This window comes from Lissotriton helveticus, chromosome 3_1, assembly GCF_964261635.1.
Source record: "Lissotriton helveticus chromosome 3_1, aLisHel1.1, whole genome shotgun sequence".
NCBI lineage: Eukaryota > Metazoa > Chordata > Amphibia > Caudata > Salamandridae > Lissotriton > Lissotriton helveticus.
In genome coordinates, this window is record NC_136061.1 from 1,072,829,950 (window position 1) to 1,072,856,797 (window position 26,848).

The 26,848-nt window shown below is 41.3% G+C and overlaps 1 protein-coding gene across 2 annotated transcripts in view; it reads left to right on the forward strand.

The window, feature by feature from the left end:
• Positions 1-26,848, forward strand: part of LOC144823278 (sodium channel protein type 2 subunit alpha-like) — an 859,818-nt gene that overhangs the window by 636,003 nt on the left and 196,967 nt on the right. For both annotated transcript variants that reach the window (XM_078681635.1, XM_078681634.1), the window contains exon 21: positions 20,941-21,063. In XM_078681635.1, the coding sequence (XP_078537761.1) occupies positions 20,941-21,063 (123 nt within the window). The remainder of the gene's footprint in view (positions 1-20,940; positions 21,064-26,848) is intronic.

The following is a 26,848-nucleotide window of genomic DNA, read 5'->3' on the forward strand; positions in this document are numbered from 1 at the left end:
GTCAAGGGATTCAAGATTGTTCTGCGCAGATAGATTTACCTATCTATGTATCATTATTAAACATTTGGAAGGGAACCTTAGGGCATGCTTGATTACATCAGCCAAGGGCCTAATGTAGACACTCAGATATTCTGAAGTCCCTTCTCCCAAAGTGAGCAAGTTATTCTCCATTTGTATCTGAAATGATCAAGGACAAAAATGCCTTTAGAGCTGATCACCAGAGATGCAGAACCCGACCACCTACTCTTTAGTAAGAAGCTAAACATTGAACCACTTCACACTTGAAGAAGTGAATGAAGGACAATGGTGGATAATATGCCCAAAAAAGTATTAAAAGTGTATCCTCATACCTCTACCTACAGGAACGACCATAATTAGCCACAAATAACATTTGACACAGTGCAGTAGAGCAGAGGATGAACTTAGTAAAAACCATAAAACTGATATTAAGTGTAGAATTTAACTGAATGCACTGGGCCTGGTAAAAGAAGAGGTCCATATGATGGATTCATCTTTGGAAGCATATCACCTTCTAGCCAAAGCAGCATCAGCTATACTTTGTCACTCAGTAGGCACCTGGACACCAAGCCAGTCACTTGACTGTGGCCTCCAGTTACTGCTTGTTCCAGACTAATCCAGTGACACCACAACTGCTGAGTTTTCCCAACCAGGTTTTCCCAGTCACAGTTTTCTTCTGCCAACAGAAGCCCCGCCCACCCCAGGACCTATTTAACACAGCCCGTAGCTGGACTGTGCCACAGGTGCGCCGCATGGTGTTCCAAAGGTAATCCCGTTTGTGGCCGTCCATGCCTGGACCATTCCAAGCACCACAACAGCGCCCAATGCCATGACCCCTGGCCCTCCCGCCTGCAATACACTGTCACCGAGCTCTACACCCTGGACCGCAGACACTACAACAAACCCTGCAACCGTGCCAACCCATTCTCCGTGGTAGGACCTTTCATCTGCACCTACTGCCACTTCACTTGCCACTGCACACACACACCAGCCCACCAACCAGCCCCACCCTGAACACGTCACGGACACCACCTGAACAAAAAACACAAGCTTGTATGTGCCCTTCTCAACACACGGTCCCTATGCAAGCATTCCACCAAATTATGGAACCTCATCGCCACCCTTGCACCCAACATCGTCTTCTTGACTAAGACCTGGCTCAACCCTACATCCACCCCAGACATTGCCACAGCAATCCACGACAGATATAAAATAACTCACCCGGACTGCAACAAGCTAGCCAGGAGGAGGAACAGCCATCAGCCACAAATAGACCATACATACACCACCATCATCACCACCACCCCAAAGGAACATCTCAACTTCAAGCGCCACATGGACGACAAGGTAACTATCAAAGACACCCTCTCATACTGACCTCCAGGTCCATGCTCCAACTTCTGCAACACCATTGAAGACTAGCCCCTAGCCTTAGACTCCAAAAACGACATCTCTTTCTCGGCGACCTGAATTTCCACTTCGATGACCCCAACAACAACACTGCACATCTCCTTGACAGTATGAGCAGCCTCAGATGGACCTAGATCATTCACTGCCGTACACACACTGCAGGACTCATGCTGGACCCCATTTTTACCTCCAGGAATCACGTCAAATACAGCCATGTCACTGAACTCACATAGTCCGATCACTTCATCGTCCACTTCAGCATCTTCAGCCCCCATACTGCCACCCCCAAGATGACCAATGCCATCCACAGGAGGTGGACCAGAATCTGAGCGACCAGCTGGGTGGACACTCTCTACACCTCAAACTCTGTTACTGCCACCAAACTCAATCAGGGAGTGAAAAATATCAATGCCTGGATCACCAATTACACCAACAGCATCACACCCATCAAGAGCAACATGAAGAGAAATATTCTCCAAAAGGGCCAGCTGGTACACCCAAGAACTTAGAACAGCAAAATGAGACGGCAAACAGCTGGAGCAGAAATGGTGCACAAGCAAGTACACCACTGACTGGGCAGCCTTCAAGACCTTCTTCAACCTCTACCACTGCCTGCTGAGGGCAACAAAGAAGACAGCCGTTGCCACATGCATCGACACCAGCACCAACAGCACCAAGTAACTTTTCAACATTGTTAAGGGATTCTCCTACCCAGCTGCCAGAAAAAACAACATCACATCCTCTTAGGAGTTATGTGACAAACGTGCCCACTTCTTCCATGACAATATCACAACCATATACAGCAACTTCAAACCCCAACCCACACCTGCAGACTTCCTCAACAGATACACCACTCCCATGAGCGACATGAATCACACACTGACCCCTTGGAACATCCTCTCCACCCAGGACACCACCTCCACCATGAAATTCAGCCACTCAGGAGCTGTTACAGACTCATGTCCGCACCACATCTGCAACCTCGGAAACCAAAGGAGCAGCCAGGAACTCACCACCCTGCTCAACACCTCCATCACCACTGCAACATTTCCTGATGCCTGGAAACACACTGATGTCAGGCCACAACTCGAAAAAAACCCTGCCAACCCCAGCAAATTCAAAAACTACCAGCCAATCTCCCTGCTCCCATTCCCAGCAAAGGTTCTGGAAAAGATCATCAACAAGCAACTCAAAACCAACCAACTGTAAAAACTCTCTCCCCCTATTTCTATTTCAGGAAAAGCCCAACAGGCCACAGAAATGGTCAAACACAGAGAGGCTTAACGTAAACCCATTACAATGTTTATTGCTAAACGCCAGACTATTGGTAAAACGCAGTATGGAGTGTGCAATACTCATGAAGAATCATAATAAAAAACTTGCGTTTGTTACTGAATCCTGGACAGACGATGCCTCAGGACCTGATTTTGTCAAATCTACTCCACCCAGGTTTCTCTGCCACACACAGAATAGGCCCATTAGTAGAGGGGGGGGGGGTGCTGGCAGTAATATATCATAGCTCACTAAATGCCACCTTTCGAACAGCACCTAACTCGGCTTGCAAAGCACTTTCCTTCAGTTTCTGCCTTTCCTATCATCATTCTTTTAAGGGCTTTTTATTGTACAGACCACCAGTACCTAGGAAAACATTTCTAACTTAGGTTGGAACACCGCTAGTGATGGGCTCTGCTCTTATTAATATGCAATTCTTGGGGACTTTAATTTCCATCTGGAAGCACCTACTGATCCTGACATAGCTGCTCTTGTTGATGTGATGAGCAGCGTTGATTTAAGGCAACATGTAGAAAAGGTCCCACTCGGTGCAGGCCATACCATGGATAGGATTGTTTCCAACCATCCACAACTAACCTGTACTGGGTTGTTGCGACTTGCTTGGACATATCACAGAGCAATCTAGTTTGAGCTGGTCCTTTCTGACCGACACAATAGCACTGGGGCCCCTCTGCTGTCCAAGACAGTCAGATGAGACTAAGAGCATGGAATACATTTAAGGACACAGAGTTGGAAGACCTCACTGCGACTGCCTGCCCGCTGCCCACAGAGGTTGAGGAGGCTACTATTTGTCAAACTAAGTGGGTTGCGACAGCCTGCAAAAAACTTGCCCCAGTGAAAACTCTGCATCCCAAATGAGCCCAACCAACAGCTCCCTGGAACTCTGAGGAACTAAGAAAAACACTTACTTGTAAGCATCTAGAACGCAACTGGAGAAGAGAATATAATGAAGCAGAGAAAGAACTATACAAACAAAGTCTCATGGTCTACAAAAGGCTCTCATTTAATATAAAAAGAGCATTCTTTGCAAATCAAATTCAACTGACCAAATGTTCAACCAAAGAACTCTTCAGGACGTATCTAGATTGGGTTCCCCCTGTCTACCTAAAATTCAGAGTAGTCAAGAGTTACGTGAGGAAATTGTCACTTTCTTCTTGCAGAAGATGGAGCGTATCTTCTTGTCTTTTAGTTTCTCCCTGGTGGGAGGGATGGATGTTCCGACTGCGGGGGCCCAAATAGCATCTGACTTACTGCCTACTCTGGATATGCTCTCTCCACTGTCAACTAAAGACACTACAAATCTTCTCACCTCTATTAGGTCAGGCTCTCCTTATGACCCCTGTTCAGTCTCTGTGAGCAAACTAGCCCCTGAACCTATTGCCATCTCGCTTACTTCCTTATTTAATGCCATGTTTGAGTCAGGGCTTTTCCCCAAAACATGGAGGATAGCATCGATCCTTCCTCTGCTGAAAAAACAAAATCTAGACCCTAAGGATCCTAACAACTGCTGGCCAATCTCTCGCCTTCCACTGCCGGTTAAATTGGTGGAGAAAGGCATGAATACACAACTTAGTGCCTTTCTCCAGATAAATCATATTTTAGTTCCAACTCAATATTGGTTTAGGGAAGGATATAGCACATAGTCTGCCCTTATAAAATATATAAGAAATAAGGGAAGCCCTGCATCAGGGAGTCAATGCAGCACTGATTATGCTGGATATCTCTGTGGCCTTTGATATGGTCCACATGATCTCCTGATGGATCGTTTGTCGGCCTGCGGGATTCAGGGCAAAGCCTGTAAGTTACTGAAATCCTTCCTGACTGAAATAACTCAAATTGTGTCTCTGGACGAATTCTGCTCAAAACCTTTTCCAATCCTTACCCTGTGGAGTGCCACAGAGGTCATCCCTTAGTCCCAGTCTTTTCAATGTTTACTTGTCTCCCCTGCCTGCCCTGATCAGATCCTTCAGCTTTCATCTCACTTCATATGCGGATGATACGCAAATTGTGGTGTCTCTGCTGCCAAGGCAGGAATCAGAGAAGAATAAGAGGTTTCATGACTGCATGAAATCGGTCAAGATGTGAATGAAGCAGAATTGCTTGAAGCTAAATTCGGGCAAGACTGAGGTCATCATCTTTGGAATTAATGTCAACTTCTGGACCCCCAATTGGTGGGCAAAAGAATTAGGCACCCTTCCAGAAAAGCTAAACATCTGGGAGTTATAGTTGATGATAAACTCACTTTTGGGGACCAGATAAATGCTGTTGCATCAGCCAGCTTCCACTTTCTTGGAATGATTAAGAAAATAATGCCTTTTCTGACGGAGGACAGTCAACGCATAGTTATAACATCTCTCACTCTATCAAGGTTGGATTATTGCAACAGCAGCCTCTACCTAAACATTCAAGAGTGATGCTTAAACAAACTCCAACTTTTGCAAAATGCGGCTGCCAGACTGCTTGCAGGCATGCCAAAATGTGTATCAGTCACCAAGGAAATTAAAAGCCTTCATTGGCTGCCAGTCAGACAACAGGTGCATTGTAAATCCCTATGCACGGTCTTTAAAGCCCTTCAAGGAATAGGACCATAACATCTTAAACATCGATTTCAATGGTATTTCCCTAAAAGAGTCCTCCGCTCCTCAGGAGCTAAGATGGTGGCAGTACCCCCTATAAAAAAAGTCAACTGGGGAGGGAGAAGCTTTGTCACCTGTGCCACAAGGGCCGGGGTGAACTCCTTTTCCATATCAGAACTGCCACTGACTTAATGGCATTTAGGAAAGGACTAAAAACCTGGCTTTCAGCATATAGGATTCCCATGTCAACCTGTGTTCAGATGGTAGAAGCTAGCGCCAGGACACCTTCGGGTAACCGTGGCGCTTTAGAAACATAACATAACCCGAAACACCTGGAGCAGAACCAGCTATTCGACGCCTCCCACCCTGGCTTCCATAGCAATCACAGCACCGAAACTGCCACTGTTGTAGCCACCAACAACATCCAAACCTTCCTGAACCAGAGAGAAACGGATGCTTGGATCCTCCAACTGCTGAGAAGACTACGCTCTGCCTCCCTTTCACTTGCCCATACTCCCTGCACCTTCTCCCACATCGCAGCAAAGACCTGAATGGCCTCCACACATGCAGCTCCCTGTCTGTGAGAGCCATCATTTCATCTTGCAGGGGGCAGGGAAACAGACAAAAACTCTGCTCTCATTATCGGGAGTGGTTTCACAGCTTCCGCTTGCTGAGAGCAGAGTTTGTGTTTGCTCTCTAACGGGGCAGTCAAAGTGCCTGGCAAGTCAGATGAAACAACTATGTCCCTGGGTTGGGCACCCCAGGACATAGCAGGAGCCGGTCCGGGGGGTGGTCCCCAAGGCCGTAGAGAAGGACGGTCAAATGGCCCCCCTCCTACTCTGTGCACGGGCCTGCTCCAGGGAGGTCGTGGTACCCCAGGCCGTATATGGCCCTTTTTCCATTGTTTTAGAAAATATTTGGCCCTGGGAAGGTGGGGGTCCCCAGGGCCCAGGGGTCTGCCAGTCCCCCCATTTTGTCTTATTTAGCCCTGGGGTAGTCCCTAGGGCATTGGTGGAGTCTGCATAGCCCCCCCATATATGCTTCTTTAGTCCCCAGGGAGGTGGTGGTCCCGGTGCTAAAGCTGAGCCTCAAGATTGCTGCCAGCACTTCCTGGTTGAAGTGTTGGCAGCCAATAAGAGCTCAGCAGTTCTCTGCACAAGCTTGTTATTATTTGTGAATTAGCCACGATCACAGATATACAAATTTAGACCTCCTTTAATTTCTCAATAACTACAAAAAGCACATTCTGCAGACTAAAAGCTAGATTTCTGCTAAATTTGGTGTAATTCCATTCAGCGGTTCGGGCTTCAGTCGTGTCTAAGAGTCTATGGAAATTAACATGGGAAATACACTTTTTTGCCTCTCCCATTTTCTCGCCCACTGCTTGACCGGTCACCCCAAAACTTTACATGAACAACAATACTCGCGACAACACTTTTTGGGAAACTTTCGTGAAGATTTGTCAAACAGAGCCAAAGGTATAGGCAAGTAAAAAAATGCTTTTCATATGGGAACATGAATAGCATGTGATACAGGGAACCCTCTACTAATTTGCAGGCCTGCACTTTGGGTAAGCAGAAGTTTGGTGGTTTAGCATTTCTCTGGAGCCAAGATAACTCTTTGCAATTGGAAGTAATTGATTTTAATAACTGCAAAAATATTTGGCCTGGGAAGGTGGTGGTCTCTGGGGCCCAAGGAGGTCTGCCTGTCCACCCATTTTGTCTTATTTAGCCTTGGGAAGGTAGTGGTCCCTAGGGCTTTGGTGGAGTCCGCACAGCCCCCCCCCCCATAAATGTTTCTTTAGTCCCCAGGGCGATGGTGGTCCCAGAGCTGAAGCCGAGTCCCAAGATCGCTGCCAACACTTCCTGGTTGAAGTGTTGGCACCCAATCTGAGCTCTGCAGTTTTTTTCACAAGCGTGTTATTATTTGTGAATTAGCCACGATCACAGATATGCAAACTTGGACTTCCTTAAATTTCTCAACAAATGCAAAAAGTTGTTATGAAAACCAAAAGCTAGCTTTATGCTGAATTTGGTGTAATTCCATTGAACGGTTCGGGCTGCAGTCGTGTCTAAAGAGTCTGTGGAAAGTAATTTTGGGAAAGACACACTTTTTTTGCCCCCCCTCTTTCTCGCCCACCGCTTGACGGGTTACCCCAAACCTTTCCATGAACAATACTCAGGACTACACTTTTATGGGCAACTTTTGTGAAGATTTGTCAAACGTCACCAAAGGTTTAGGCAAGTGAAAAAATGATTTTCCTACGGGAACATGACCAGCATGTGATTCAGGGAACCCTCCGCTAATTTGCAGGGCCTGTACTTTGGGTAGCATTTCTCTGGTGCCGGGATAACTCTTTGCAATTTGAAGCAGATGATTTTAATTACTGCGAAAGTAGAGTTCATAAACTCCTTTATCCTTTTAGTAGGTATTGAACATTTTTGTTAGATGACACAAACGTTTTAGTCCCATAGTATTATATATGTATTAGGTGCAATATGATCGCCACAAAGTAGACATCACACGTTACAAGCATTTGGTGGAGGCTGATCAAAAATATGAAATTTGAAATTGGCCCATGGAATGAATAGTTGAGGTTGAAACATCTAAGATTGGATTGTAGTGATATATCTTAAACAATCTCTCCTGTCGGAATATGGCTTTACGAACTCAGGTTTCAAAGGAAACAAAACTCAACAATTAGTTTGTCGCACTAGACATGAACTATCTTGCATGTACGTCTTCATTTGCAAGTCCTTCAGCCACAAATGCTTGCCCTCTTATTTGCCTAAAGCAACCCAAAAGACGTAGAGAAAATAATTTGAAATTCCCAAATTCAGAAGTCATTATCATCATTACTACAGATTTAAGGAGTTACCCGCTAAAAGGCATAGCTATGTTTGTAAACAATCCGTCAAATCTCAGAATTAGCAGTGTGAAATTAAGAAAACACAGTACATGCAGTAAAATCCATGTGGGTGCTTGTCACAAATATGTATGCATACAGTAACAAGTACCTAGTGTAAATTATTGGATGCACACTTTTTGTAGATGTAAAATTAAGAATTACATATCATTTGGTTGGTTAACTAAAGGACTGCTTTGTGCTTTAAATCTGAGAAATCCCACACATTGTTTGGTTTGGTGCTGACCTGAGGCACATAACAGAGGATTAACTTAATACGTAGACTCGAAAGGAGTATAAAAACCCTTGCCAATGTATAGTGTTTAATCAATTATTAGTTTGAAACAATATATAACTTTAGGGTAATGCGGATCAAAAAAAGGTGAGGTATTAAGTAATTGAAAAGGTGATCCAGGTTCTGACTCAACAAAGAGTTTATTTATTTTGCTTTCATTCGAATCTACGACTTCACCCTTTTGCTACTGAGAGAATGCAATATAATGAGAAAAACTTAAAATTGTCGTAGTTGTTTATTGTTCACTTGTATATGTCAGCATGAATACAATGTTTATAACTTAAAATGTGAGAATCAATGAAGTTATCATGTGATATCCAGCCAGGGACGTCTTGAAAAGAAGTGATATGTTTATGCTTTATATGTGTGTGCAAAGTAAATGTAGACAGAACTCTTTTAAAATAAAAGCAAAAACGTGGAATCTAAAAAATATAATCTACTTCTGTAGAGGTTCCATGTGTATCATCCCGTGAGGCACGAGGTGGGATAAAATGTTTTCCTTCCATTAAATATGGATATCTAATGGACAACTACACTTAAAAGGATAGTTGGAGGAAATCCAGGATTTCTGCATTTGTCAGACTATTAGTCAGTCTTTTGCAATGTATCTTTTTGTATATGTCTGACCAGTAGTCTTTTAACATTTATGATGAATTTATTGATGCTAATTATTGGTCACAATGGATTTCTGAAGGTTATGTAGAGGAGGCATACATGCAGTGGCCATTGTTTAAACCATATTAAGTGAGCACTTACCTGCTCCTCTATATGCTTGAATGACCACTTCATTTCAAGATGGCTGTGTGATCTAAAACCCTGTAAAGCCTAGTTTTTAACGTATTCAAAGAGTACCTCATCAGTTTCGAACCACTATTAGGATCCATGCATTCTGGATATCCTCACTGGACTCTATTAAAATGCACCAGAGTTAGGAACCCAACCTAATAACGTTTTCCACCACAGCCTTCACTCCTACGCCCCTGTCTCTCAATGGGAAGTACAAAACAAATCACAGACACTGAACCTCTAACAGGTAATACTTCACCTGCCATCCCTCCAGCAAACACTGGTTAAGTTACTATGCATTGTTCGGTAACATTTATGTACGGCATTTCTGTTTTAAATGAACAACAATTACAAAAAAAGTTAAAAAAAATAAAAATACTATTAAAATGCAATGGCCCTCACAAAGGCAAACTAACCATATAATGTTGTGGCCCGCATTGTTGCAATCCTTATTCACCAACATGTGTTTAATTTGCTCTATATCATAAAAGTAAATGCACAAATGAACCAAAGACATTACATAATGTAGCTCTGCAATCTAAACCATATCCAGGAACTTACTCCTTGGAGGATACTTCCACAGAGAATTCAAAACAAATGAGTTTGAGGTTTTTCTTGAGATTAGAGCGATTGGCTTTGGAGTGAATTTCCCGATCAAGTCAGTTTCGCAACCAAGGACAAGTGCAGTCAAGCAGCAAGGTCTACCTCCTTTTTTTACAGCACCTTACTTGGGAATCTGATCTGAAGTGCTTTGGAAGAGCCCAGCAACTGCAAGGATATAATATGATTTGTAGTTTAACCGTAAAGGTTCCCTTGGTGTGTTTGTGAGTGAGCGAGCCAGAGGAACTTGATGGTGTTTCAGGAGTTACAAGAGAGTCTATACACTGATTCAGGGTCGAGTTTATGGAGTCACAGGGTATCTTTCCTGCAACCATTCTTGCTGTGGTGTTCCAGACCATCTGCTGAAGAGATCTTTGCTGTTTAGACAGGCTCTGGTAATAATACTGGATTTTTTTTTTTTTGTAAAGCGCAACAGCTACCTCGCGAGGAGGTGTCCCGCGCTAGTAGAACACAGATGACCCGGGGCAAATGAAGAAAAGCTAACGGGGTTGGATAAAGAGCCAAGTTTTCAGCAATGTCTTAAAACAGGGTTCAGAAGGAGCCTGTTGAATTTCTTGTGGCAGGGTATTCCACAGAGCGGAGACGTTAGCCGAGAAGGTCCGACCGCCTAGTCGAGCCTTTTTCGTGCGTGGGACTGCCAATTGAACACGGCAATTGGACCGCAATGCACGGGTTTGGGAGTATCTGGGGAGGCGGTTTTTCAAGTATTCTGGACAGGAGCCATGCAGAGATCTAAACGCCAATGTCAATGCTTTAAACTTTATTCTGCTGGCAACTGGCAGCCAGTGCAGGGATCGAAGATGCGGAGAGATTGACTGCTTGAGTGGGGTGCGCAGTAACAGTCTCGCAGCCGCATTTTGAACTACCTGAAGCTTTTGTGTCAGGTATTTTGGTAAGCCTAGGTAGAGTCCGTTGGCATAATCCAGCCTGGAGGTAACAGTAGCGTGGATAACCGTTTTTCGGCAGCTCTCTGGAAGGAGTCTGAGGATTTTTCGCAGATTTCTCAGTTTACTCATGCAACAGCCGGCAACTTGTTGGATATGGGAGGTAAAGGACATGCTATCATCCCATCTCACTCCGAGATTTTTTGCCGTGTGACTAGGTGAGGGAGCAGGGCCCATCTCCATCGGCCACCAAAGTTCTGACGCGGGAAGGGGACCCTTGCCAAAAAAGATAACTTCGGTTTTATTGGCATTGAGTCTTAATTTATTTGCATTCATCCAATGCGCTACATCTTGGAGACAGCCTTTGAAGTTTGAAAAGGACTCTTGCGTGATCTCGGAATACGGGAATACCAACTGGGTGTCGTCGGCATACGAAATTGCCTTGACACCCCAGTTGGCAATTAGCGTAAAGAGAGGAGCAAGGTAGACGTTGAACAAAAGGGGGCTCCACAGCCAAGGGTCTTGGGTGCCGAAGAGAACGTCCCAAGTGCCACCTTCCGAGTTCTCTGGGATAGATAAGAATGTATCCAACCCAGCGCCTTATCCTGAATCCCTATCTCGGCCAGCCGGCTGAGAAGTCTGGCGTGGTCCACCGTATCGAAGGCGGCCGACAGATCCAGGAGTACCAGCATTGCTGAGTTCCCTGCATCCATCGACCACCTTACTGACTCGGCTACCTCAATAAGCGCTGTTTCCGTGCTAAAGCCGGGGCGGAAGCCAGACTGTGTTTCATGTAGGATTTTATTTACTTCTACAAATTTGCTCAGTTGGCGCTGTATGACTTTCTCCAACATTTTTCCCGGGGCAGCTAAAAGGGATATAGGGCGAGTAAGGTGGTGTTGTCTTGTTGAGAGAGTGTGGTTTGAGCAGAAAATGTCTTGTGGTACCAGTAAAACTATGGTTAAGAGACACTTTCTCCTCAGCTCAATCTCATGCTGGTGTTTTGCATGACTTTTCAATGCAAGGTATGCAGTCCCATTCCGCATTTGCATTGAATACAGACAAGTCAATTTCCTGAAATTTCATGTCGAAATTTCTGGATGCTTGCTCACCTCAGACTAGCAGAGACTAGCAAAGTATGGACGACTCAGTGGTCTGAGTACTTTGGTGGGTTCTTTGTACATATACTTATGAATTTGTGGCTACAGTCTGCATTGGCTGCACAAACATGCATAGGGAAAACAGATTTGGAACTTAGTGTTGAGCAGAGGAGTGACAATCTGTCTAATTATGTCATATCGAACCATTTAATTGGAGCATATTATAAACCCCAACTTTCCTAAAACTCAATCGTAAGGAGTTTACGATTACAGCAATCTGACATGGGCCTTCTTGCACACAAAACTGGCACACTGGAAAAGCACCTACCCATTTTTCACTTTTTCCAATGATGCACTTTTAGTGCTTATCTTAAGCTGGTGGCTGCAGGCGCGGTCCACCGCCCACGTTCTTGGGTACCAACACCTATTTTTCCTCGTCAGACTTTGACCCAGAGCAATATAGAGAAATAAAAAAGGGAGAAAGAAGAAATAAGGGAAAGAGAAGAGAAACAACGAAAACAGTGATGAATGAGAAAACATGAATTAAAAATAACCTGAAAGAGTGAGATAAAGAATTAAAGAAGCATCAAGTGAATCAAGATGACGCTGCCTTGGTATTGAGCACCCCAGATGTTCGATAGCACTGTCTGCGGGCTACTGAGCAGAAACATTGAGCCCCGGCACCTATTCTTTTACAAATTAGGCACTGTTTCTGTCAGAAGACATGTCATTGAAGCCTAAACGTTTCCATTTATTACTTCATGAACAGGGATATGCAGATCCGAATTGCCAGGTAGAACACTGAAACAAAATAACAGACAGAAAGCAAGTACCAGTGGCTTCCAATTTGTGTATACACACGGCATTTGGGAACCTAATTTCACTTTAAAATTGATGGGTTACTGTGAGATGACTATGGAATGTAAGAGGCAGAAGTACTCACTTTCTCTTTACATTTTAATACCATCTTTCACAAATTTTAATAAGGAACTCGGTTCTTCAATTAATCTCTTATCCATCAATAACTATATTGCTTTTAGTGTTCATGTGCACTAGAACTGTATCTTGAGCCACCTTCCCGTGCGTATACTCAAACTACCTGAAAAGCTATTTTGCATGAATCTCCCAAATTTTAGTACCTGCAATGTGAACAATATATGCGCGAGACAGCTCCACTTTCTTCGTGACTACTTAGCACGGCTAAATCCAGAGGGCTTCATTTACAAGGAAATGACGCAATGCGGCGCCGTAAGCCATCTCGCAGTGCTGTGCTACACCATTTGGAAAGCACAGGGATGCCTCGTATTTACAGCAATACGATGCGTCCCTGTGCTTTCCTCTGTGCTAGCACACAATTGGCTGCCTTGCGCCATCGCAGGCACCCTTCCACATTGGTGCAAGGGTGCCTGCATTGCAGAGATGATTGTTTTTGTGCAGGAAGGAGAACCTTCCTGCCCAAAACAATCATTGATTGCGTTTTACTCCTATGTGTCCTGTAGAGTGCAGCACACATAGAAAGAGGAAAAAACGAGGAGAAATAAAGATATTTCTCCTTGTTATGCCACTCTTATGCCTTACATGGTGAGGTGTAGATTCTGACGGATTCCCAGGTGTACGGAACTTTGTAAATCTGGGAATGTGGCAGAATTCATGGGTGTTGCGTGGGAACACCCACAGCAACACCCATTGCACACCCCTTTCATGCAGAGCAAAGCATAAAAAGGGGTCATATTTACAAGGCCATGGAAAGCCACGCAGAGTGGCACTTGGTGGCCTTTTAAATATGGTCCCGGGACCCTGAGCCGTTGGTGCGCCAAAAAAAGTGATGCATCGGTAGTGCAAGGGGCTTGTAAATAAGTCCCCCCTTTTGTAAAAAATAGGTCTAGTGTGCCAACATTTTTCTTAAGAGGGCGCTGCTTTCTGTTTTGCTATCGGTCAAAGTCTGACAATAAGTCCAGGCCCACAAAATATGTGCTGTGGCCAACCACGTGAAAGAACCGTCACCAGTTAAGCACTGCCTAAATATTGAAGTGTGTACACAGCTGGCATTTCCTTTCTGCAACAAGACTACTTACTGCACGAATGTGCATCGTGCCGGAGGATAGTAGCAGGCCTCCAGCTGTCTCTCTGTGTTTCTATGTTAAACCATTACCACGAGCAGTAATCATCACAAACTCATTAGAAAGTGGCAAGGCGCCTGCGGAATGCTGAGTGGCTGAGCGAGCACCCATTTGAAAAGACAAAACTCCCAGGAGGACAGCCAGGAAACTGGTGTCCTGTTAGTCTGACATCAATATTGGGAAAGAGGCTTGAGTGTATCATTAGAGAGGGAACTGCAAAGCACTTTTAGAAGCATAAATTGTTAAAAGGAAGCTAGCTGAAATCTACATTAGCAAATAGTCTTGCCAGCAAATCCAATCATGCTTTATGAAAATTCTGTATTATGAAGCCATCCAGGCAGCTCTACAGTTCTTCGCGTTGCTGAAAGGCAGCGGGATAGTATGGTAGCAGGAAATGATATGTTACACACAAATGAAGTTCTAATATTCAAATACTGTTCTAAAAAGAACAGGGCATGATGGTACAATGTCTTCTGGCATTCGTCCTTTTGAATTTTGAAATCCTTTTGCTAGATTTAAGTATTATCGATGAGTTCTACGTATTGACCTGTCTAAAGAGTGGTTGCAGTTCCACTGAATATGCCTATTTATTTTTCACAGTCCCCTAAAAAAAATGTTGATGATAACAGTGGGCACCGAAGAGAAAAATGCAACAGCAGTTCTCAGGAGTCAAGCGAAAAAAAAGATCTGGGAGGGAACATTTTGTAAATGTAATCTCATGTTAAAAGTATTTAAAATGCTTATGGGCCCTGAGAGAGTTAAAGGCACTGGAAGGCTCGACCCAGCTCAGCAATGAGTGCAAACGCAGCAGACCGCAGTCAGGGAGCTGCAGAAGATTCACCCCACTTAGGCAAGCACAAAATGGCTGATGGCCCTCGTGTTCATTCTGTGGTGGCCAAGCAGGATGACTTGCCATTCTAAGAGCATGCTGGTCACAGAGCGTGGGGGGCCTGTAGCCAATGAGCTCTCTTCCTGCTCACATTTTCAGCCTGATAAAGTTTGCCAACCCATGACTCAAACAATCCTGGCATGCTTGGCATGGAGAATTGTAGGAGTCATGGAAGGGCATGGTTCACCCTTCTTTTTACTTCCTCTCTGGTTTACCTGGTCATCGTGCTGTATTCCGCATTTTCATGGAGTTGTCCGGCAAGACAGCAAATGCTGAGTTGGGAAAACACTTTGCGTGAGTGGGTCATTTATGCGTGGCCCAAACTGAATCTTCTGCTAAATACCATGACCCACCACCAAAAAGCACTGACAAGGCAAATAAATTACATGGCCAAATCCCAAGCGAGGTCTCGTTTTTAATGCCGGAGTAGATGGAAATAGAATGAATGTTTGCCGCTCCAGAAAATCCTTCAGTTATGACGCACCACCTGAAAGATAACACCCATCACATTCAACTGACTTCCTTGAAAGTGCAAAACATAATTAACAGCACATCATTTTAGGAAATCTCCATTTTGTTAGTCCCACACACAGGTAATGGAAGCCAACACCACACACACCTTTTGATTCACACACTAAGTACAATCAGCTCCTTATGTTTTGTCTTCTTTATCTTTCGCAGAAGTCACCAGCTCTTCCCCTAGGTATCATTCCACGGGTACACATTAACATTGGGCGTATTATTTCTGTATTATGCCATTCAAAGTCTTGAAGAAACACCAGAGTGCATTGGCGTGGATCGCGTCATTTGCCATTTTAGTCTAGATTCAGCCATATCATTCCTAAGGTCTATTAACGGAGTAAGCACAGCAACCCCTGCTGACTCAATGACTGTTCTACAACCCTTAAAACGACAAACTAAAGTAAAAGTTTAATTAATAAAACACCCAGTGAATTAAACTAATGTAAATTGTGAGGAAGGTTCTCTGCATACGTCGCCAATGTAAACTTTGGTTGAAAATGCAGCTCTAAGTTATATATTGATCTTTCCTTACTACTTGTGAAATATCGTGTTCACTCCCAGTCGGACCCCTTCCACTACCCCTCAATCACTTCATCACCAGTGTGCAGTCAGTTGCTCCCTAGGAATATTATTTTGGATTATCCTGAAGCAGCTCGACTTTCACTAATCCTGCTTTAATAGGCTAAATCAATCAATCAATAACATCTTTATTCAAAAGGCTGAATCAAACTGCTATTGCAGTGCAACATAGCCAGTTCTCATAGCCAGTTCTGTCAACTTTCCTGCCAAGACAAGCCTATAGACTAAGAAAACAGTCACTGAGTGCAAAACTATTAGCACTGTAATGATCCCACTTCAACATATGTGGGATCCTTGTGAACAATATTGCAATATACATTCTAAAAACCCAAGACATTTTAATGCAATTTTCTGTTGTCATTGAAATAGCACATGTGAATGTTAATGCGGAGTAGCAAAAGTTTACATTATAGTTGGACAGAAATCGCCTACATTTAGCATTTTCCTGCATGAAGCTTTTCTCTCTTCTCTGGTAGATGCACTTTGGGTAATCGCCTCTTACCAGACCCATTCAAATCAACAGAACAATAGCATTAAAGCCCTCACCCCAGACCTTCTAGCAAACACATATTAACTCCTATAATCCCACTCTACTCACAAATCCATTTTTGATTAATGCTATTATATGTATTATATGTCCTTAGTGGTAATTTAAGGCAGTGCTTGACACCCACAACGTTTACTACCTTATTATCAAAACGGGTTTCTGGATATTGTAATGCCTGACAAGAAGGTTTGTGAAGACTTGTGTTTCATGTTATTGTGACGGTGATGCAATGTGTTTTAGGCAGCATTATTGGAATGTGATGTTGTGTTGCACTGTATTTGTTATGCTGCGTTCTCTTTCGTTTTAATTGTGTTGCTATATGTATGTTATGCATGTTATTGTGCTATGTCCTGTTGGTTACTTTAAATGTATCAACAAATGCGGCTCCCTTTCCGTCCAGAAGCAGCACACGCCTTGAAAATTCCTGTGAGTAGCAACCATTTGTTGCACAGCCTGTGGTGGTAAACAGCACTGCTGTAGCTCTTCTTCTATTTAGGGCGTCAGTCAATCAAAAACTGAGGCCTGTCATAAATTAGCACTTGCTGTGCCCACTTTATGTGATATGTCCTCGTTTTTCTGGATGTTCCATTTCAATCACACACCAAGTGCTTTTCGTGGCATAGAAACACGTGTCCTTCGTGGCATCGCCCTCGTCTTTCTTATGGCTGCTCACACTTCGTGAGTACTCGATACTGCAGTACAGAAGAGGCTGGATGGCTTAAAGGCTCCTTTACACACTTAACCTACTTAGTTGATCGTTTCATTACCCAGCTAGATGTTCTACAAAAGTACAGCGGTTATGTTATGTTATGTTAATTTTATTTATATAGCGCCCCAGCAACGAGGCGCCCCAGCGCTTATGGACATGCCAGCGGTCCAGATATAGTAATGCTTTGTTCCAGAATAAAGCAATGTAAAGCAACACAAGGTCTGGCGTTGTATTTACTGACCATAGCAAAAGGTGTTTTGTGCTGAGACAAACATCTCTTTGGATTGCTCTGGGGCACTTTGCATCGCTTTGGCTCATTGCAGAGGCCCTACTGGGGTAGATCAGCACAAGCACCATAGGTTTTGACTTCAAAACCCAATCTGCAAAGCTAGACAGACCTGCCCTTGAGTAAAAATGGATATCCATGTGTGTTAATTTCCTAGACAATGGATGCATTGCAGGAGTGCTGCAGTGCACAGCGCACATCCAAAGCGTGAGGTCCCTCTTTGTTTGTCTACTCTTAGAAATTGGACTGGAAGCCAATGCTTAACAGAACACAATCACCGCTGCACCCTGTTGCGAGGTTGCACTTCAAGCAAGGCAGCGTGTTTGTGAACTAGAAAGGACCACAGTAGCAGGCCAATTTTAGTAAGTATGGCTCCTACTCTGTGTTTTCCAACTAGCGCAACATAGCAAATCAAATCTGGTTGTTCTGATGCTTTGCTTGAAAAATATATAATATTGGGCAAGAGCCTCTCAGCCATGCAACCTGTAGGGGGCGCAGTGACCTCTCTGCACAGAAAAGGGCATAAGGGTGCAGTCCTCTTGCCTAAATTCTATTAATAAATAAAGGCACGATATTTTATTCAATTGACCAATGTTATCAGCAATCAAGTTCCTTGGCACTATCTGCTTCCATGTCACTAAAACCTCAGAAATGCATGAAAGTGAAATCTATAGGAGAACAATTAAACCTTAACTCTCACTCGACCATCATAGTGGTGCAGTCACTGGTAAGTGGCCCTTTGCGCTGCTGAAACCTCTTTCCTGCCCTATTTTCATAAACCCCCCCAAAAATCGGCCTATGCCACTTCCTGTCTTTGGTTTTAAAATTTATTTTAGCTTAACTTCACACAAATAACTAAAATGCTGCCACTAGATTTATATTTCGATATATGTGGGATCCTTGTGAATTATTTTGCAATATTTAATCTAACACCCAATGAAATTTGAAAACAAACTTCTGTTGTTAAGGAAAGAGGACATGTGCATTTTCATGCAGCATAACAAATGTTCACATACTAACTGGACAAAAAATACCTATATCTAGTAATATTCTTTAAAGTGTTTATTATAATAAACCAAGGACTATCAAACCCAGTAGACAAGTTATATTCCAAGAATCTAGACCAATAGTGTTTTCTCTGGTTAGAGACAACAAAATAACAATGTTATAGTTCCATGTTCAGTGATATAACTGAAATAAATATAAAGATATATAGATTACTAACTCACTTGAGTGACATGACCAGATTGTGCCCATGCTTCCTCAACTTCAGTGGCTTCCAATTAGATACTTTGCACAATTCAATATCTTACACATTTAAAAATACAACTAATCTCCTACTCAAACTAACCTTTCCCAATCAGAACTAACCAACCATAAACAGCCCTATTTTTGTCACAATCCTTATATAGCAGCTGTCCAATTCCAGAAATCCATCACTATCTATGCTCTTTGCAGGTATTGCAAGAGCTTTGCAGCTATTGCACTGTAAAAATCACGAACATACTTAAACCACATGCATGCAACATTATTTTCAGCTTAGTCATATTTCCCTTGATATTTACCTTTTATGTTACAATTGAACTATCTCTTTAACCCATAATCCATTCTATTCATGGCAATTTAGATTATGATGCTACATCATTGTAACATGGTTACATCTTTACAAATCACTTTGATATTGGTAGTCCGTTTTTTTAATCATTTCCCCTTCAGTCACACTAGTAATGACTTTTGAAGAAGAATGAATGAATGATTAATGCCTGAATGAATGAAAGATCTTTAATTGCACTATTAAGTAAAATCTTTGCAAAACATAATTAATACACACAACATAAAAACTTGATTATGATCTTGGTAGATGGTTTACCCCGTCACAGCAGTGACGAATATCCCATCCGCCAACATATATTTCCCATAGGATATAATGGTATTTATATTTTGGCGGACGGGATATCCGTCATTGTTGTGACGGAGTAACCCGTCCACCAAGATCGTAACCAGGTCCTTAGTCTAAAACATATATTGCCGTATAATTACAGTAAGCCTCAAAATGAATATAATAAAGAGCTGTAAAAGAATGTACCATCAAATTCGTTGTATGGACATATTTTGACCATTAAAATTATTTCAAGTAATCATATGTGATATATGATGTAAAAGCTTTTCACTGAACTTGGATAGGAACTTTACCAGTGTAATGTTCAAGTGGGTATTGGCAGGAGGTGTCTGACGAGGAGTACTTTATAGCTTTGAAACCTATAGCCCAGTCATGAATGATTAATATTTATGTGATTGTAACAGCTAATACACTTATTTTGCTGTCTATTCTTTATTGTAAAGTAATGGTTGCTGGGCTTATGCATCTCATGCACCTGCACCGGGACCGTTCACCAACATTTGTTGTCTTTAAAATGAAAGGAGAGTCCAGTGATTCTGTTTATTGTAAATATTTGATATATCAACCAGAGGTACTAAATCGTTCATTAGCTCCAGATGTTTGAACAACAAAAAAAAAAGCTGTTATAGGACCCACCTTCTCCAGTTTCCTGTTCTTCATGTGTGGTTTACAAAAGTGAACTACCTATATGAGTGAACCATTAGAAAAGGGATGCTGTGGGGAAAATAATAATGAAATATTGTGTTGTAACCACTTATACAAATCTTGCCCACTGGAATAGCATATGTGAGAGCTACTGCCTATTGTATGTTGATTTGTCATTTCTACCATAGAGTCGATTGTCTTTTCTGTCTTTCCAGCAGGTAGACCCCTTTTAATCATGAAGCTTACTTTATGAGCATGGCCTGCAAAGCATTCATCCAACAGTTAATCGATTGCCCATACAATTTCTATAGATCGACTAAGCTCATCAAGTGTTGATTAACATTGCCATTAATTCTGAACAGATTTCTATCATTTCCCTTTTGGCTGTGGCCTTCGGGTACGACCAACTGGCCGCTATTAAGTCCATGAGGACCTTGAGGGCACTGAGGCCTCTGCGAGCATTATCAAGATTTGAAGGCATGAGGGTAAGGCCAATACTAAGATTGGCAAACAGTACACATTCACCTATATTCTTTTTTGTAGGTTCCTTTTAATTGTGTGGCTTAGTTTTCCTTCAAAGTCAACTGGATCTGCGACAAAATATGTGAGAGGGTAAGGCTTTTATGCTCGCTTGTGCCACAGGTTTTCATCAACACGTTGTTTTTACATGGTTTCTTTTCTACCTTTACCCTCTTAACATATTTCTTCTAGGTGTAGTGGTTCATGCCAGTGGATATGGTTGCACCTCAGTTATGTTTCTTCAAAGGTCCCTGCCACATACAATAATGCATCCAAATGTATGTATATTAGGTTCAGAAGACAAATTAGAATTATTGCTTTTCTGTTTTTGTGTAGGTCTCTTTGGTTAGCTTAATAGCTAATGCCATGGGCTACTCAGAACTAGGTGCCATTAAATCACTTAGGACACTAAGAGCATTGAGACCTCTAAGAGCCCTGTCACGATTTGAAGGGATGAGGGTAAGACAAAATTAAAGCACCTGAAATAATGCATGCATTAAAAACATGCATGTGAAGTAAGCATACGGAATGATAAATCCATGCAGAAATGCTGCAATGCCCTCTTACCTACTGTCTATCATTAACAGATGTGAGGTAGGATGCTTCAGCACATTGCCTATATCCATATGCTATCACACATACCAGCTTTGCTCATTGAGATTAATGTAGCTTCTTCCATGGAAGAAATCTCCTTTTGTCATTAGATGCATGTGTATGCTGTCAATGTCTAACACATTTAGTAGCACCAACGTGAAAGTGAACTGATTCCAAATAAAGATACTGTAATGTGTGTTACTAAAATTATAAATATTCGAATTGACATGTAAATTATTTATAGTCCATATTAAGACTTTGTTTTAGCCCATAAAATTAACCTGAAGGCTGCAGGTTACAAGTCGGTGATGTATGTTATAGAATTTATTTCATTTATCTGGTGACTGACATACAAGAAAGGATTTATTGCAATTGTTCAAGGATGTGTTTGCCCCGCTCATATTATTCATGTTGTTACTCTTCACCCTAGAATTTGATCACAGTCATAAAACACCTTTGGATAGCCTGATTTTAATCATTTCTAGCTCAGCAAGAAAGATAGCTCCCTGGCAGAGTAGGGGAAGGTTTCACCCACTCTAATTGGGGCAACCAAGTGATGCTCCATGACATTGTAAGATAACTAAGATGACATAGGACAAGTGTTTTCCTTCCCTCTCACAGGGTTGGCCCAGTCTAAACTGGGATCCAATAGATTTCTGTCTTCCAATAGACATGAATTTATTTATGCTCTTTTCTACTGGTGTATTCAATAAAAATGTGCACGTCACATCTGGCAGCTTAAAACCCCTCTAGGCAGGTGCCATTGCTGTACTGATCCCAATCAGCAGGAGTCTTCAACACAAAATCCTTATGGTTGCTTGCCTTCAGTTGCATTGACCACCATATTCATTCAGATTTTGGTGCAGCAAATTTATCTCCCAGAAAGTGTGCTCCTTACATATTGCACTCAACCATTTTACAGCAAAGTGAATACATAACTATTTGCTTAGAATCATGCTGTAAGCCACACAGAGGAATTGACCGATGTTATCCCCTGTTTAATGAATTGGGGGAAGAAAACAATCCTATGAAAAAGTACTTGCAAGGTCCATGAAAATGACACTGGTAGAAAATGGACACTCCTGCAGTTGCCTAAGATAACTGTAGCTTGTGAGACATAGTCGCATATTAGTACACATTAATCAGTTAACATGTTTGCTACACCTCAAATTCCAGTTCGTTTTCTTTCGATTAAATGGAAATATATAAATAACATTTTTTGGAGTGTATTGTCGCTGTGAGAAAGTATAATTGCAATATCTCAGAAACACGTAAGGAAGTAAATTTTACACGTGCTTTAGAAATATTCAGTTGGAGGGTACAGTGGACTGTTATAAGTCACAGTTCTGAAACAATAGAATTCCTTTGATAAGGCCATTAAAATAAAAAAATAGAAAAACATTGTGTTGTAACTTGTATGTCAGTCTCAGATGATGTAGGTCACCCTTTAAACCATGTATGTTTTTAGAACTATATTTTACGTTTTGGCAACCTATTGTTCAATGCCATTAAGTATTACTGCTACATATCAATTGTAGCTAAGAAACATTAAACTTCAGTGAGCGTTTCATGCACAGGATCGGAGATTTCAGGAAATATATGTTTAGAGTAATTTGGAGGCGAGAGCAAGCATAAGCTACAATCAAATTTAGTTTTTGGTTGGTTGCCTTTGAAATCTGTATTGTTGGCATATAAAACACCTCCAAGAATATAAGATGTTTTTAAATATAAGGAGCTTGCTTAATTAAAACCAAATTTTAAATTACTGCATAAATGATATGTCTAGTTTTCTTAGTACTCCTTATGGTACACTTTAGAATCAGTGATTCATCTGCAGGATAAATTGAATGCACTAAAATGTCTGCATTGATTTTGCAAGTGATTTAATGAGAATACCAATTATTAATGCATGTGTTAGTGTACAAAAGCACTTGAAGCATGACACATAGTGCTTGATTTCTATGTAGCCAAGGAAATAAGCAGACATCAACTTTAAACACTTCTTAAAGTTGCATTTTCGAATTTGCATGCTCTGAGCACATATGTGGCTGACTGCTTTAAATTTTACCTGCATTTCAAATTTCCAGTTCATAATAACTACACACTGTTGCTGTTCATCTTTTATGTTACATACCATGTCAAATTGGTAGATTGAACTTATTTTGTATGTATTTGATTATTGTTTGTACAATTGTGTGGGGCTGACAGTCATTTGTGAAGACTTGGTTGAGCAGATTAGATACCAGATTTGAAAACATTATATTTACTATTTATTTATTAAATTAACTAAATAATTTAATTATTTTATTTTGTGGGATGTGCCTACTTACATTTGTGGTGGAGGGTGGGGTGTACTTCATTTATTCATCCATTCATGTATCCATTTCCATGCACCTAGCCAAAATATCTCATTTAAAATATTTTTAGACTAGACCGTTTCATACTTTTTAAACTTTAGAGTGCTTGAATTAATAGTAATTGTATTTAAGTCAAATGAGCCATATATGCATTTATGAGGGAAGAAAATTATTTCTGTTAACATTAATGATTATATTTGCTGGCATTTTACTATTTATGTGGAATATTCAGAATCATGGAGTTATTACAAATAGCTATATAGGAAGCAGTGAATAATTAGGTGCTTTTCATTTTCATTGCCCAAATAACTTACATAGTTCATTATTTAACCTACTTCCTGTAGTAGACTTTCATGAATTCATTTAAGCAGTGTTACCCTTAAGTGGTCAATACATATTTCAAGGTGTATGAAGAAATTCACACACAAACCAGGAGGGGAAGGGATATTTGAACTCATTCGGATACAGTCAAATTGTATTTATATTACACTTAACCTCTGTATATCCATAGGTTTAGTTCATACTATATGAAACAAACATTTATAGAGCTTGCTAACAACAATTACTATGTAAAATGCTGCCTTATGTGCTACTGCAAGTATGGTTGCTTCATTTTTGTAACTTTAATATAAAATATTTCTGTATGAATCAAAACATTACTAAAATTAAATGGAATGGCACACATTGAAAAACTATCAGCAAAATATAAATCTTTTTGTGAATATACATTTTTAATTTCAGACTGTGGATATCAGAAGCATCAATAAAGGTAGAAAATTCTGAGATACTTCATATTCTTCAGCAATACTATATTTAGCTGCAAATTAGTGTATATTGAATTCACGAAAATCACTTAAGATTAATTATCTGACCTTGGCAGGTAGCATAAACTATAGACCAGTGCCATAGCCAGTCATAAGTATAAGCACAAAACTGCAAGTGATGCAAATAGTAAGATATGGTCCCACTAGCAATAACAGCGCAAGCAGATTATAGAGAACGGCAACTGACAAATACAAATTACATTGTCAACTTGTTTATCAGTTGCTTGAAATATTATAAATGCTGACTAATCATGTGAAAACCTTTCTCTGGCATCCTCACATTTTGGGGTTGATTACTACAGTGGTGGGGTACCCCGCTGGCCCTATCAGATCTGGCCTATGCATCCCTCACTTATAATTACTGGACAGGGAAACACAGGTTCCAAATTTACTGCAATGAAAATCCAGTTGATAAAATAATTTGTGCATTATATTGTCTCTCTGTCTTTGAGGGACTTTGAAATGTTATTTCAGAAAAGGTTGCAGGCTGGTTTCTTTTCTTTTCTCATAGCTTGCCAAGCACATGTCCATTGTAGACATCATCAGATATTAACTCCTACGCATTCCCCAAAATTAGCTGTGCTTAGCTGTTGACATAATAGCCCTGAGCATCTACTGGACAGGCTATATAAATTAAATATAAATAGTGATTACCTTCAACAGGAGAAATTGCTTCATGTAAATTTCATAGTTTTGCTGATCACATATCCTTTACAACTCAGCTCCCCGACGGACATTTTATCATTTGATTTAGTTAACTAATGAAGTGAGAACATTTGAAAAATACAGTTTTTTGTGCAGTTGCCCTCAGTGCTTTCCTAGAGCAAAACAGTAATTGCATGCTTTTACCTCCAAACATCCTTACAAATAATTATCTGCCATCAATGGAATTTCCTTCCACTATCACTATCCCTCCTGTCAGTTTACTCATTTGACAGAACATCATGTGGAAGGATGGTAAGGATTTAAGAAATCTATGACAACATGCCCGCAACATCCTAATCAGGGGACCTCATATAAGCAAAACAAAGCCTAACACATGAATTTATTTTCTCAGCTTCAGGTAATGCAGACCCAACACATGACTGTCTTTCCCAGAGGGCTTTTAAAATTGGCAATAATAAGAATACTTTAAGACGTAAGAAAGATAAAGCTGCAAATCAAAAGAAAACAAAAATGTACTAGAGGAATAATACAAAACTAAAGGAGAGTCTAGTAAAAATAAAACATAAAATATCATCCAGCTAACTTAATGAATGTCAGCGGGCAAACACATAACATATAAGTCAGTTATGGCAATGTCACTTGATGTGAAAGTTAGAACTCCAGAAAAAGGATTTTCAGAGGCAGATAGGTCTCAAGAAAAAGCAAGCAACAATTGATTATTGCTTGCCAGAGATGTGGGCTGGTGCTGATCAAAAATGTTTCCTTTGAACAACGTATCTCAAACAGAGAACAATTGAGCCCAGTGGGTCAAAGATGTATTTTGTGTCTTGGCACTCTTCCACATCAGATGGAAGCTCATTGTAAAAGAAATCATACTTAAAGGAAAAAGGCTTCATTGGAACAAATGTCTGCCAATGACAGATACTCAGTATGTAGACAGTGAACTAAAAGTGAGTCTTCTTGCAGTTTCCTCCAATCCTCTGATGTGTTTGAAGTTGAGGCAGAAATAGAGGTCAAGAAAAATAGCTTAAAGCCCCCTTAAACAATGACGGCAGGTGCTGATGCTAATGCTCAAAGATCTACATTGCTTATTCCTGCCATGCAGACTCGTAATTGTCCAAACACGTAAAGCAGAAATTACCCTAACAGCATATTAAGGCTCCTTCCTAAATATCTCATGCCCTATCAAAAAGGTGTTCTGCACTCTCGCACTAGCACAGTACAGGGTGACCCTGAAGTATTTGCATATGTTGGCCAATAAACAATAACATCCCACTTATATATAGCCACTCGCTTGTGAGTCATACCAACCTCCCACTTTTATATTGCCACTTACGTGTAAGGCAAAGGGATCAAATAAAAAGACCCTAGAAAAAGAAAACTCCACTACCATTTCCCAGTCCTTTGTAGCATAGAGAAGCACTAATTAGTCCCCTGATTACACCCTTTGCAATGGTCACACTTCTGAAAATGTAATGCACCTTGAGAAGAATCATACACACTTTCAGTGGATCTTTGTGGAACCAATACACTATATCACTTAGCTTTAAGTTTTACCATAATTTTAACAAGCTCGTTTTTTATGGAGATAGGCATTGTGACATGGCGGCTCCATTTGAAAGCAGATCCCTTTATTAAAATAGCAAAATGTGTGTGTGTGTGTGGTTACTTGAAGGAGAATTGTGTCTTAGTTTCCCATAAGCAAATCACAATAGGGTTTGGCCCTTAAACAGTAAGGCCAGGCCACTTAGCTAGAAACCACCACAAAAAGTGCCAATACTGATCATTCATTCATCCTTTCAA